A 15,016-nucleotide genomic window follows, 5' to 3' on the forward strand; every position below is an offset into this window, starting at 1 on the left:
GCTGTCCAGAGATCCAACTTCTTTTTTTTTTTTTTTCAACTTCTTAACTACATTAAGTTTTTCCCCTAAGACTGATCAAATTAGATGCATCTAGGGTGCTGCTAGCACCTAGTATCTTTCAGGCTGTTAAAACAATAAAAGAGCTTTTACTCTTATCTAAATTTCTTTTTGTTGCAATTGTCCATGTCTGACTAGATTTACAGTAAATGGCAAAGTAGTAAGAGCTCCCAGGGTATTAATTATCACGTTATTAAAACAAATTTTCAAGCGTCAGGCCCCTTCCCTGTGCTGCGAGCGTGCGGTCCCGAGCCAGCAGGGGCCGTTCTAAGTTTACACAAGCTCCCAGAGCGAGCAAGAATAAATAGAGCAACAGGGATTCCGCTCGGCGAACCCCACAGGCTCCCAAGACTGCGCAGATTCGAGCGCGTAAGCATTTTTAAACAGCCAGAGATCACGTGGCCACCGGCAAGCTCCGCCACTGGCCCGCAGACTCTCACACTTGGCTTTGGCGCCGAACCTTTACCCCCTTGTGGATGCAACCATTGGCTCCGCTCTCGGAGGGAATACGGGCCAAACTCACGACCAAGGCTTTTACGAACGAAGCTTCCGACTAATTCTCAGGAAAAGTTCAGCTGCAAATTCAACAATCAAATGAAATCCACTGTAGGACGCCGTCGAAGGCTCTTTTTGCCAAAAGGAAAAGAGAAGACCTGACCCTGACTCCCCCTACGCTCTCCAGGGCCCGCGAGGATGGTTCCGTCTAAGGCGCGGACTCCACCTCCACGGGCGCCGCCATTTTGTTTGGCTGGACGGGAGCGAGCGACGCTTTGGGGGAGGGGTCTCGTAGGCGCCTCACTGGACCCCACGGCCGCGCTGTCGCTTCTCGCGGGGAGTCCTCCCCGGTGAGGACCGCGGAACCATGTACATAAAACAGGTGAGGCCTGTGCGCCCTGCCCACCCCCTTACGGGCCTCTGAGGACCGTTCCATGAGGCACGGGTGTCGCGGTGCGACCCGCGGCCTCCCGCCTCCCGGCGGGGTTGACCCAGAGCTGGACGCGGGCTGCGGGGGAGGGGAGAGGCCCCGCCCCGGGGGCCGCAGAGAATGGGGGCGCCCGCCTGCAGCGCGCTCGTCTGCGGGAGCAGTCTCTCCGAGACGTTTAGAGGGAGCGGGCCTTCCCGGGTGGGCCGGGTGCGGGCTGGGGGCCCCGGGCTGGTTGGGGGCCGCGCCGGGGGCTGCAGCGGCGGGGCGGGCGGCTGCGTTGTCCTCTCGCCCCGCGCCGGCCATTTGCATAGGTGTATGGAGAGGTGGTCTCCCCGGCCCGGAGACGCCCCTGGGGCGCTCAGATTGGGGTGTCAGCTTAGCCCGGGGTCTTTGTCCCCGAATTAATGGGGATGTGAAAAGGACCCTCTTCCTTGCAGAATCTGTAGCGCCGCCTCGTTCACTTGTTTACTTCTGTCAAAATGGTCTTCCTGCGCAAGAGTCCACCGCAGAGATGAGCCCATCCACGCTCTTGGAGAGAAGTTTCTCCATGGGATGCGTTGGACTTGAAGCGCCTCTTTCTTGGAACGGCTCCTTACCCTGGCTGGCGGGTGTGTCCCAAAGAAGCGCCCACTGCTCTTGGAGTAAGGGAAGCCGGGGCCAGGCCGCCCGCTTGACACATTTTTCTTAGAGCAGTGTCATATTTAGCGTCCCCACGAACCTTATACAATGTACTTGATTCTGAGAGTTCCTTACCAGGCTCCTGATGATAACTCCAAAAAAACAACGCTGTCAGTCGTTACTGATAAACGGACTGTTGTTGTTTAAGATTTTTAATCACCATCCTCCAGCATGAGTTTCTCTCGTAAGAAATGGAAGGTTCTCTGTCTTGCATTAAATGAGAAACCCCCGAAAAGAGAAGAGCCAAGGAAAAATGTTTAGGAGTTACGTCTTTTAGTATGTATTCTCTGAAAGGTATCTTTTTTTTATTTACTAGGTTATTATCCAGGGTTTTCGGAGTTACAGAGATCAAACTATTGTAGATCCCTTCAGTTCAAAACATAATGTTATCGGTAAGTGTTGATGGTTTACAAAATCAGATTTATATGTAGAGAGCCATTTAAATTCTGTCTGGGCTTGAGGAAAGAGGGATTGGCTTTGAATATTACATGAATTTATACTTACTTTTTCTGTATGAAATAGCATGTCTTAGGGCGCCTGGGTGGCTCAGTGGGTTAAAGCCTCTGCCTTCGGCTCAGGTCATGATCCCAGGGTCCTGGGATTGAGCCCCGCATAGGGCTCTCTGCTCGGCAGGGAGTCTCTTTCCCCTCTCTCTCTGCCTGCCTCTCTGCATACTTGTGATCTCTGTCTGTCAAATAAATAAATAAAATCTTAAAAAAAAAAAAAAAAGAAATAGCATGTCTTCTATCTGCACTGAGGAATTGCTTATTTTATGCATTTAAAATATTTGCATAAGGCGATCACTAGTTACTCATTTTTATTTTAGCCTGGTATGTATGAAAGTGTGTTTTTACAGCGAATGACACTAAATTTAGCATTTGAGCTGTTCTGGTGTTGATATGTCATTTCTTAATTAAAAAGCCCACGGTTTCCTTATTTCAAAGATGGCCATTATTTATTCACAATTAGATTGTTCTCAGGGTTGTTTTTTTTTTCTTTCATACTGTTTAAGGTCACACCATGCAGCTTGGTAGAAAAAGCATAAACTTTAGAGCATAATAGAATGGCTTTCCAATCCCGGTTCTGATAACCTTTTCAAACTTGAGTCCCTGAGGGGTTTGTAAAGTGGAGCTAATGATACTCATCTTACATGGCTGTTGGAAAAATTAAATGAGAAGGTATATGTGTGAGGGTAAAGAGCTACAATGATTATTGTTCTGCAATACAGTGTTTAGTTTAAAGACTCTTCAGATGATATTCTCCATTTTTTGCTGATAGAGCCAGTGAAAGTGTTTCTTGAAGTTCTGCTGAATTTTTAAAGGCCAGAAGAAACTGTGTTACAAATAGACGTCTATACATCGTCCTTCTTGCGTGGTTTATTGGTATATTAGACTGCTAGGTCTACCATTAAATATAGACTAAGTGGCTTAAACAGTTTATTTTACGACTGTTTTGGGAAATTCAAGTCCATGATCAAGGTGCCAGCACAGTCACATTCTGGAAGTCACCATCTTCATCGTCATGCTCATATGACCTCCTTGGTTCTCTCTGCGTCTTCCTTATTAGAACACTAATTCCATCATGAAGCCCCCCCACACACACAACCTCACCTGATACTGATTATCTCCCAAAGGCCCCCATCTCCAAATACCATGCATTTAGAATTAGGACTTCCAGCATATGAATGGGAAAGGGAGGTGGCACAATTCAGTCTGTTGAACTTGGTAAGGTGAGACTCATGGAGATCAGTAAAGGGCAAACATTATTTTGAAATGAATATTAAATTTTAAAAATTGAGGATAAGAATGTCAACTACAGTTTAAAAAAAAAACTGAGGGCAAGAAGAAAACCTACCCTCAGTACATCACTTGTCTCTTGTAGTTGGGAATAAAGGAAACATTTTCCCCCCTCCTGTACCTGTTGAATAGTTAATTTAATTGGTGTGTTATAAGGATAGATTTACCAAATATTTTCCTTATATTTTGATTATAAGTGCCTTCTGATTTTCATCAACCAGAAAATCTTTAGAAATGGAGAAAAATGAATAATTACTAGGTTTATATTTTTTCTTTACAGGTTAAAAGTAGATGAATATCTTAATTATATCAATGTTATAATTTTATAAATGAGCTATAAAATGATACCATTATTACCTACGATGATTAGATTATGTCTGTAGGATATATCAAATATTTTTGTTTTAGTTATTATCAAACAGCTGTTTATTGCTTTGTATGCAACATTAGGGTTCTTAATAGTTACAGTTACAAAGGAGATTGTCTTAGTGTTCTTTCTTTTGTTTGTTTTAACAAGCCTAGTATGATTTTACTGCTTAAACATGTTTTAAAAACAGGTACCTTAATATAAGAAAGATTCAAAGTAGTATAGACTGAGATTGACATTAAAAATATTCTATGAAAGCGTACTACTTTTGTTATTTAATGATTTTGACCTTAAAGAAGATTGGAAGGCAGATATCTCTTGTGGTGATGTTTGATGTTTGAATCTCTTGTTTGAATAGTTGAATGATGTCTAAATGTACCAAGCATATACCTTTTTAAGGTTACCTTTTTTGTAACTTTTTAACAGAAGAAATGTATGTTAATTATAGAACATTATGGAAGAGTTTAAAAGCTAAAAGGAAGGAAAGAAAAAAAAAAACTAATCCTGTCCAGAAATAGCCATTCTTTTTTTTTTTTTTTTTTTAATTTTTTATTTTTTTCAGCATAACAGTATTCATTATTTTTGCACCACACCCAGTGCTCCATGCAATCCGTGCCCTCTACAATACCCACCACCTGGTGCCCCCAACCTCCCACCCCCCACCCCTTCAAAATTCTCAGATCGTTTTTCAGAGTCCATAGTCTCTCATGGTTCACCTCCCCTTCCAATTTCCCTCAACTCCCTTCTCCTCTCCATCTCCCCTTGTCCTCCATGCTATTTGTTATGCTCCACAAATAAGTGAAACCATATGATAATTGACTCTCTCTGCTTGACTTATTTCACTCAGCATAATCTCTTCCAGTCCCGTCCATGTTGCTACAAAACTTGGGGATTCATCCTTTCTTTCTTTTTTTTTTTTTTTTTTTTTTTTTTTTACAGCTTTATAAACATATATTTTTATCCCCAGGGGTACAGGTCTGCGAATCGCCAGGTTTACACACTTCACAACACTCACCATAGCACATACCCTCCCCGATATCCATAACCCCACCCCCTCTCCCAACCCCCTCCCCCCATCAACCCTCAGTTTGTTTTGTGAGATTAAGAGTCACTTATGGTTTGTCTCCCTCCCAATCCCATCTTGTTTCATTTACTCTTCTCCTACCCCCTCGACCCCCCATGTTGCATCTCCTCTCCCTCATATCAGGGAGATCATATGATAGTTGTCTTTCTCCGATTGACTTATTTCGCTAAGCATGATACCCTCTAGTTCCATCCACGTCGTCGCAAATGGCAAGATTTCATTTCTTTTGATGGCTGCATAGTATTCCATTGTGTATATATACCACATCTTCTTTATCCATTCGTCTGTAGATGGACATCTAGGTTCTTTCCATAGTTTGGCTATTGTAGACATTGCTGCTATAAACATTCGGGTGCATGTGCCCCTTCGGATCACTATGTTTGTATCTTTAGGGTAAATACCCAGCAGTGCAATTGCAGGGTCATAGGGTAGTTCTATTTTCAACATTTTGAGGAACCTCCATGCTGTTTTCCAGAGTGGTTGCACCAGCTTGCATTCCCACCAACAGTGTAGGAGGGTTCCCCTTTCTCCGCATCCTCGCCAGCATCTGTCATTTCCTGACTTGTTAATTTTAGCCATTCTGACTGGTGTGAGGTGATATCTCATGGTGGTTTTGATTTGTATTTCCCTGATGCCGAGTGATATGGAGCACTTTTTCATGTGTCTGTTGGCCATCTGGATGTCTTCTTTGCAGAAATGTCTGTTCATGTCCTCTGCCCATTTCTTGATTGGATTATTTGTTCTTTGGGTGTTGAGTTTGCTAAGTTCTTTATAGATTTTGGACACTAGCCCTTTATCTGATATGTCATTTGCAAATATCTTCTCCCATTCTGTCAGTTGTCTTTTGGTTTTGTTAACTGTTTCCTTTGCTGTGCAAAAGCTTTTGATCTTGATAAAATCCCAGAAGTTCATTTTTGCCCTTGCTTCCCTTGCCTTTGGTGATGTTCCTAGGAAGATGTTGCTGCGGCTGAGGTCGAAGAGGTTGCTGCCTGTGTTCTCCTCGAGGATTTTGATGGATTCCTTTCTCACATTGAGATCCTTCATCCATTTTGAGTCTATTTTCGTGTGTGGTGTAAGGAAATGATCCAATTTCATTTTTCTGCACGTGGCTGTCCAATTTTCCCAACACCATTTATTGAAGAGGCTGTCTTTGTTCCATTGGACATTCTTTCCTGCTTTGTCGAAGATGAGTTGACCATAGAGTTGAGGGTCCATTTCTGGGCTCTGTATTCTGTTCCATTGATCTATGTGTCTGTTTTTGTGCCAGTACCATGCTGTCTTGATGATGACAGCTTTGTAATAGAGCTTGAAGTCCGGAATTGTGATGCCACCGACTTTGGCTTTCTTTTTCAATATTCCTTTGGCTATTCGAGGTCTTTTCTGGTTCCATATAAATTTTAGGATATTTGTTCCATTTCTTTGAAAAAATGGATGGTACTTTGATAGGAATTGCATTAAATGTGTAGATTGCTTTAGGTAGCATAGACATTTTCACAATATTTATTCTTCCAATCCAGGAGCATGGAACATTTTTCCATTTCTTTGTGTCTTCCTCAATTTCTTTCATGAGTACTTTATAGTTTTCTGAGTATAGATTCTTAGTCTCTTTGGTTAGGTTTATTCCTAGGTATCTTATAGTTTTGGGTGCAATTGTAAATGGGATGGACTCCTTAATTTCTCTTTCTTCTGTCTTGTTGTTGGTGTAGAGAAATGCAACTGATTTCTGTGCATTGATTTTATATCCTGACACTTTACTGAATTCCTGTACAAGTTCTAGCAGTTTTGGAGTGGAGTCTTTTGGGTTTTCCACATAGAGTATCATATCATCTGCGAAGAGTGATAGTTTGACTTCTTCTTTGCCGATTTGGATGCCTTTCATTTCCTTTTGTTGTCTGATTGCTGAGGCTAGGACTTCTAGTACTATGTTGAATAGCAGTGGTGATAACGGACATCCCTGCCGTGTTCCTGACCTTAGCGGAAAAGCTTTCAGTTTTTCTCCATTGAGAATGATATTTGCGGTGGGTTTTTCATAGATGGCTTTGATAATATTGAGGTATGTGCCGTCTATCCCTACACTTTGAAGAGTTTTGATCAGGAAGGGATGCTGTACTTTGTCAAATGCTTTTTCAGCATCTATGGAGAGTATCCTATGGTTCTTGTTCTTTCTTTTATTAATGTGTTGTATCACATTGATTGATTTGCGGATGTTGAACCAGCCTTGCAGCCCTGGAATAAATCCCACTTGGTCGTGGTGAATAATCCTTTTAACGTACTGTTGAATCCTATTGGCTAGTATTTTGGTGAGAATTTTTGCATCTGTGTTCATCAAGGATATTGGTCTGTAGTTCTCTTTTTTGTTGGGATCCTTGTCTGGTTTTGGGATCAAGGTGATGCTGGCCTCATAAAATGAGTTTGGAAGTTTTCCTTCTATTGCTATTTTTTGGAACAGTTTCAGGAGAATAGGAATTAGTTCTTCTTTAAATGTTTGGTAGAATTCCCCCGGGAAGCCATCTGGCCCTGGGCTTTTGTTTGTTTGGAGATTTTTGATGACTGTTTCAATCTCCTTACTGGTTATGGGTCTGTTCAGGCTTTCTATTTCTTCCTGGTTCAGTTGTGGTAGTTTATATGTCTCTAGGAATGCATCCATTTCTTCCAGATTGTCAAATTTGTTGGCGTAGAGTTGCTCATAGTATGTTCTTATAATTGTCTGTATTTCTTTGGTGTTCGTTGTGATCTCTCCTCTTTCATTCATGATTTTATTTATTTGGGTCCTCTCTCTTTTCTTTTGATAAGTCTGGCCACGGGTTTATCAATCTTATTAATTCTTTCAAAGAACCAGCTCCTAGTTTCGTTGATTTGTTCTATTGTTTTTTTGGTTTCTATTTCATTGATTTCTGCTCTGATCTTTATGATTTCTCTTCTCCTGCTGGGTTTAGGGTTTCTTTCTTGTTCTTTCTCCAGCTCCTTTAGGTGTAGGGTTAGGTTGTGTACCTGAGACCTTTCTTGTTTCTTGAGAAAGGCTTGTACCGCTATATATTTTCCTCTCAGGACTGCCTTTGTTGTGTCCCACAGATTCTGAACTGTTGTGTTTTCATTATCATTTGTTTCCATAAATTTTTTCAATTCTTCTTTGATTTCCTGGTTGACCCATTCATTCTTTAGAAGGATGCTGTTTAGTCTCCATGTATTTGGGTTCTTTCCAAATTTCCTCTTGTTATTGAGTTCTAGCTTTAGAGCATTGTGGTCTGAAAATATGCAGGGAATGATCCCAATCTTTTGATACCGGTTGAGACTTGATTTAGGACCAAGAATGTGATCTATTCTGGAGAATGTTCCATGTGCACTAGAGAAGAATGTGTATTCTGTTGCTTTGGGATGAAATGTTCTGAATATATCTGTGATGTCCATCTGGTCCAGTGTGTCATTTAAGGCCTTGTTTTCCTTGTTGATCTTTTGCTTGGATGATCTGTCCATTTCAGTGAGGGGAGTGTTAAAATCCCCTACTATTATTGTATTCTTGTCGATGTGTTTCTTTGATTTTGTTATTAATTGGTTTATATAGTTGGCTGCTCCCACGTTAGGGGCATAGATATTTAAAATTGTTAGATCTTCTTGTTGGACAGTTCCTTTGAGTATGATATAGTGTCCTTCCTCATCTCTTATTATAATCTTTGGCTTAAAATCTAATTGATCTGATATAAGGATTGCCACTCCTGCTTTCTTCTGATGTCCATTAGCATGGTAAATTCTTTTCCATCCCCTCACTTTAAACCTGGAGGTGTCTTCGGGTTTAAGATGAGTTTCTTGTAGGCAACATATAGATGGGTTTTGTTTTTTTATCCATTCTGATACCCTGTGTCTTTTGATTGGGGCATTTAGCCCATTAACATTCAGGGTAAGTATTGAGAGATATGAATTTAGTGCCATTGTATTGCCTGTAAGGTGACTGTTATTGTATATTGTCTCTGTTTCTTTCTGATCTACTACTTTGAGGGTCTCTCTTTGCTTAGAGGACCCCTTTCAATATTTCCTGTAGAGCTGGTTTGGTATTTGCAAATTCTTTCAGTTTTTGTTTGTCCTGGAAGCTTTTAATCTCTCCTTCTATTTTCAATGATAGCCTAGCTGGATATAGTATTCTTGGCTGCATGTTTTTCTCATTTAGTACTCTGAATATATCATGCCAGCTCTTTCTGGCCTGCCAGGTCTCTGTGGATAAGTCTGCTGCCAATCTAATATTTTTACCATTGTACGTTACAGACTTCTTTTCCCGGGCTGCTTTCAGGATCTTTTCTTTGTCACTAAGACTTGTCAATTTTACTATTAGGTGACGGGGTGTAGACCTATTCTTATTGATTTTGAGGGGGGTTCTCTGAACCTCCTGGATTTTGATGCTTGTTCCCTTTGCCATATTGGGGAAATTCTCTCCAATAATTCTCTCCAATATACCTTCTGCTCCCCTCTCTGTTTCCTCTTCTTCTGGAATCCCAATTATTCTAATGTTGTTTCGTCTTATGGTGTCACTTATCTCTCGAATTCTCCCCTCGTGGTCCAGTAGCTGTTTGTCCCTCTTTTGCTCAGCTTCTTTATTCTCTGTCATTTGGTCTTCTATATCGCTAATTCTTTCTTCTGCCTCATTTATCCTAGCAGTGAGAGCCTCCATTTTTGATTGCACCTCATTAATAGCTTTTTTGATTTCAACTTGGTTAGATTTTAGTTCTTTTATTTCTCCAGAAAGGGCTTTTATATCTCCCGAGAGGGTTGCTTTAATATCTTCCATGCCTTTTTCAAGCCCGGCTAGAACCTTGAGAATCATCATTCTGAACTCTATATCTGACATATTACCAATGTCTGTATTGATTAGGTCCCTAGCCTTTGGTATTGCCTCTTGTTCTTTTTTTTGTTGTGAATTTTTCCGCCTTGTCATTTTGTCCAGATAAGAGTTTATGAAGGAGCAAGTAAAATACTAAAAGGGTGGCAACAACCCCTGGAAAATATGCTTTAGCCAAATCAGAAGAGATCCTGAATTGTGAGGGGGGAGAAAGGGGATAAAAAGGGGTTCAGAAAGAAAGAAAAAAAAAAACTATTAAAAAAAAGAAAGCCGATAAAGAAAAAATATAAAAAGAGGAAAAAAAATATATATATTAGATAAACTATTTAAAAAACGTTAAAAAAAAGAAAACGGTAAAAGTTAAAAAATTTAGCAGAAGAAGAGAAAAAGAAAAAAAAATTGAAAAAGAAAAAAAAATTAAATTAACTGCAAGGCTAAAAAATCATGGGGAGAAAGCCATGAGTTCCGTGCTTTGCTTTCTTCTCCTCTGGAATTCCGCCGTTCTCCTTGGTAGGTGAACTTGGTCCTGGCTGGGTTTCCCGTAGATCTTCTGGGGGAGGGGCCGTTGTAGTGATTCTCAAGCGTCTTTGCCCCAGGCGGAGTTGCACCGCCCTTACCCGGGGCCGCGCTGAGTCATCCGCTCGGGTTCGCTTTCGGGAGCTTTTGTTCCCTGAGCTCTTTCCGTAGAGTCCGGAGGACGGGAATAAAGATGGCGGCCTCCCGGTCTCCGGCCCGGAGGAGCCGAGAGCCCGGGGCCCCACTCCTCAGTGCGCCCTCAGAGAACAGCGCCAAATGACTCCCGTCACCCTGGCCTCCGGCCGCGCTCCGAGCTGACCGAGCCTGCGACCGGTTCAAGGCAACCCAGAGCTGAGAGTCACTCCTCGGCTCTGTCTCTGCAGCCGGCTTCCCCGTTCTAATACCGGTAAGCTCTGCGACACTGAGACACCCCCGATCCTTCTGCGACCCTGCGGGACCTGAGGCCGCGCTGACCCCGCCTGGGCTTCACCCCAGTTAAGCCTCTGGAGCGATGTCCCTCAGCGGAACAGGCTTTTAAAAGTCCTGATTTTGCTCCGTTGCTCCGCCGCTCGCCGGGAGCCGGCCCCTCCCCCCGCGGTCTATCTTCCCGTCGCTTTGGATTCACTTCTCCGCCAGTCCTACCTTGCAGAAAGTGGTTGATTTTCTGTTTCTGGAATTGCTGTTCTTCTTCTCTTCAGTCTCCCGTTGGATTTGTAGGTGTTTGCAATCTTTAGATAAGCTATTTAGCTGATCTCCCGCTACCCGAAGTAGTCTCAGCCTGCTACTTCTCCGCCATCTTGACTCCTCCCAGAAATAGCCATTCTTAATATTGACAATCTACTTACATTAGACCAGGTTTCCTAGAAAACAAGAGTGCAAGGCACACTCAGCTACTAATAAGGCTTTAATGGGAAGGTGCAGTCTCAGGGCTGGCATGAGGGGGAAGGCTGGTCATAGTTTTATAAAGAAGGCATGGCTGGTTTTGGGGTCGAATTAGATAACTTTCAGACAGACTTTATGAACCCACCATGTGTGGGAAAGATCAGATGGGAAAGGAATGGAGAGGGTTTTGTTTGCAGGTTCCTGTCTCTGATTGGTCATTTTACCACACAGGGCATCAATTCCCCCATGTCCTTGGGTTGTGTTACTCTGGGGACTTAATTCACCTGAAGGAGTCAGTGAACTGTAGCCTCCTTTGGTTTTTCACAGATGTGAGCTGAGTGCGCACCCAGGGTAGGCTGAAACAACCTTCAGTGATGGGGTGCCGAGCCTGTCTGTCGACGGGCAACCGAGACTTGGGTCGGGGCAGGTGAATCTGGGGCACATACAAACTGGATCTATCTCGGCAGCCCTCCGGTGTTTGTGTCTGCATAAATAAGCCTTTTTAGGGGCGCCTGGGTGGCTCAGTGGCTTAAAGCCTCTGCCTTCAGCTCAGGTCATGATCCCGGAGTCCTGGGCTCTCTGCTTAGCGGGAAGCCTGCTTCCTCCTCTTTCTCTCTCTGCCTGCCTCTCTGCCTACTTACGATCTCTGTTTATCAAATAAATAAAATCTTTAAAAAGAAAAAGCCTTTTTAAATAAAAATGGGCTTGTACTGTTACTTATTGGTAATCTATTTTTTCTATTTAAGTTTTGAATATCTTTTTCTATCATTAAGTATTCAACATGCTTAAAATTACTGTATAGTATTTAACTATGGGTAAGAGTAATTCTTAAAGGGAAATTTTAAAATTTTAGGTTGTTTATTCATGAGTAGATTATGGTTTGAGCTATATGTAATTCTTTTAATGATATATTATCTTGTAAACTTTTATTTAGAGGTAATTTTAAATTTATAGAAAAGTTGTATAAATAGAAACAATACAAAGAATACTCCTACCTCTTTTATCCTAATCTACCTGTTAACATTTTCCTTAGTTGCTTTATCATTTGCACACACTCACCCTTTTTTTTTCATAGAGTAAGTTATGTAGGTCATAACCCTTTACCTTTGATGTCAATGTATATCTTCTAAGAATAGGGATATTTTCTTATATAAAACACAGTAGAGTTATCAACTTCAGTAAATTTGACATTAATAAAATAATCTTCTCTCCATTTTCCAGTTATACTGATTGACCCAAAAAAGTTCTTTATAGTGTTTTTTCCTCCTCCAGTACAGGATCTAATTTAGGATTAGGTATTGCAGATAGTTGTCGTGTCTCTTTAGCCTCCTTTAATCTGGATCAATTCCACAGGCTTCTTTTTGTCTTTTATAACATTATTTAAAAAAAAAAAAACAACTACATAAATGATGCGGTCTTCTGAGGATATTACATCTGGAAGTGAAGACATCATTCTGTCTCTTTCTTTTTAAATGATGTTATTTTTGATCACCCGGTCTGGGTAGTTACCTGGTTTTTCTTCTGTGCAGTGTTTGTTCTCTTGCAACTAATAAATAGTATGAGGATGGGAAATACTTTTGGACCGTGCAAATATTGTTCTCCTTTTCAAAATTTCCACCTAGATTTCGTATCCATTGATGATTCTTGCCTTTATTTTTTTTTCTTGCCTTTATTTTAGTGTTTACAAAATGATTTTCCATTTCCAGATGTCCTTTCACATTTACTGTGTGTTATTCTACTGTGAGCAAGCGTTCTCCTTCCTTAGCTATTTATTTATCATTTTATTATCACTTTGGAGTCATGGATTATTCCCCTCCAGCACAAATTTATAGTTCATCTAATTATTTTGTGCTCAAATTGTCCTAGATTAAGCCCGTGGAAATCTTTTTCAAGCTGGCCTCTGTGTCATATGCCTTCTAAAAAAAAAGTGTTTTATTACTTTCATAACAAATGATTTTTTTTTATGCTTTACTTCGCATTAAAAATGATAACTGTAAGGGCTGATTTGTTCAGGATATCTTGGTCAAGATGAGAGAGGTTGGGAATTTTGCTGAACAAGAAAATTCAAATGAATTTATTAAATCTGAAACATTTGATATCTTATGTATAGAATTGTTTATTTCTGAAGGTAGGTAGTTAAAAAAAGTGCCTTATACTTGTCTACTTTTGGGATTCTGAGATTACACGATATAATCATAGGGCTAATCATAAGTACTTTAATAAGCAAATAGTTTTGAGAATTTAAAATGATTATTTAAGTATTAAAAATTTTAGCAACATGTGAGTCTAAATTTTTAAAAAGAAACCATTATATATAATTAAAATAGACTTGTATGTCCATAGTAATGATTGTAATTTATGAAAACCTGGTAACATTTGATTATTCCTATTAATTTTAAACTATTAGGAAAGAGTAAAAGAATGAATGAAATAAATTTAAGAAAAAAAGCCATTAGATGTCTCTGCAAAAAATTGTACTCATTTGGTGATTAAAGCTATTTTGTTTATTGATTTCTTTTGTTTATTGTATTTAATTTCAAATATTAAGATGATAAGTTAGAAAGTAGAGTATAAAGTTTTTAATACTTTCAGTAAGGTTTTAATTTTATTGGTTTCTATGCAAAGTAACATGTACTTTTTGAAATTTTATAGTGGGCAGAAATGGATCTGGAAAAAGTAACTTTTTTTATGGTAGGTATTGTTTTTTAAATTCTAAATATATTAAAGACCCTGGGTATTTTCAGGTAATTTATTTTAAAAATCGGTTTTCTAAAAAAATAAAAAATAAAAACTGGTTTTCTGAGGGGTGTCTGGGTGGCTCACTTGGTTAAGTGTCTGACTCTTGAACTCAGCTCAGGTCTCAGTCTCAGGGTCATGAGTTCAAGATCCTCGTTGTACTCCCTGCTGGGTATGGAGCCTACTTAGAAAAATTGGTTTTCTGAGGTTGTGTCTGCATGAAACTCAAATACTTCTTCATACAGGGTTGTGGGTTAGTGTAGAGGATTTCAAGTATAATGATATAATAACCTGAGTTCTCTCTACCTAGTAATTAATGAGCTGAGATAATGGACAGAACAAGCTCTACCTTTGCACTTTAAAAAGAGGTCTTTGGTCTGCCTACTTTGATGGGTTGTGAGAATCATCAGATAATACAAATGGAAGTGCTTTTTAAACTTGAGTGCGGTATATAAATGTTGCAAATGTGTGTATATATATATAAATGTAAATGCAGTAGAAAAGCTAATATTGTTTTGGAAAATGGCTCATCTTTTTGTTCCATTTATGTATTCATTTTTAAAGTATGCTTTGCATGCAATCTAGGGCTTGATCTCATGACCCCAAGATCAAGAGTCACTTGCTCTACTTACTGAGCCAGTCAGGTACTCCTCTGTTACATCTTCTAAAAAAATGCTTTCTGAATCTTTTTTTTTTTTTTGAAGGATGGAAGGGCATAAAAAAATCTCAGATTCAGCGAAGACCGCTGTCAATTTGTGGATAGTTAAATAGCTTTGAAAATTGTAAGGATAAAGTGCATTTAAGTGGGGCACCTAGTGGCTCAGTCATTTAAGCATCTGACTCTTGATTTCAGCCCAGGTTGTGATCTCCCGGGTTGTGTAGATCAAGCCCCGAGCTGGGCTCTGCACTCAGAGCAGTCTGCTTAAGACTCATCCTCCTGTGGTGCCTTTCCACACCACGTTCTCATTCTCTCTCACTCACTCTCAAATAAATAAATCTTTAAAAAATGTTATTAAGTATAATAATGCCTCTGTTAACAAATCCTTCAGAGAAAACATTTTAACAGTTTTGAATTATATAAGAAGTAAGTTGCAAAGATTTTGAACCTCTTAGTTGAGTAGTGCTTGAGGAAAAGCAGGGACCTAAA

General features: G+C 40.2%; 1 protein-coding gene across 1 annotated transcript in view; it reads left to right on the forward strand.

The window, feature by feature from the left end:
- Positions 1 to 795: 795 nt before the first annotated feature.
- The window catches only part of SMC3 (structural maintenance of chromosomes 3), a 45,166-nt gene continuing 30,945 nt past the window's right edge, over positions 796 to 15,016 (forward strand). The window contains exons 1-3 of the mRNA XM_047702528.1: positions 796 to 934; positions 1,977 to 2,052; positions 13,786 to 13,824. Coding sequence (XP_047558484.1) covers positions 920 to 934; positions 1,977 to 2,052; positions 13,786 to 13,824 — 130 coding nt within the window. The 5' untranslated portion in view covers positions 796 to 919. The remainder of the gene's footprint in view (positions 935 to 1,976; positions 2,053 to 13,785; positions 13,825 to 15,016) is intronic.

The sequence above is a fragment of the Lutra lutra genome, chromosome 14 (genome assembly GCF_902655055.1).
Source record: "Lutra lutra chromosome 14, mLutLut1.2, whole genome shotgun sequence".
Classification (NCBI taxonomy): domain Eukaryota; kingdom Metazoa; phylum Chordata; class Mammalia; order Carnivora; family Mustelidae; genus Lutra; species Lutra lutra.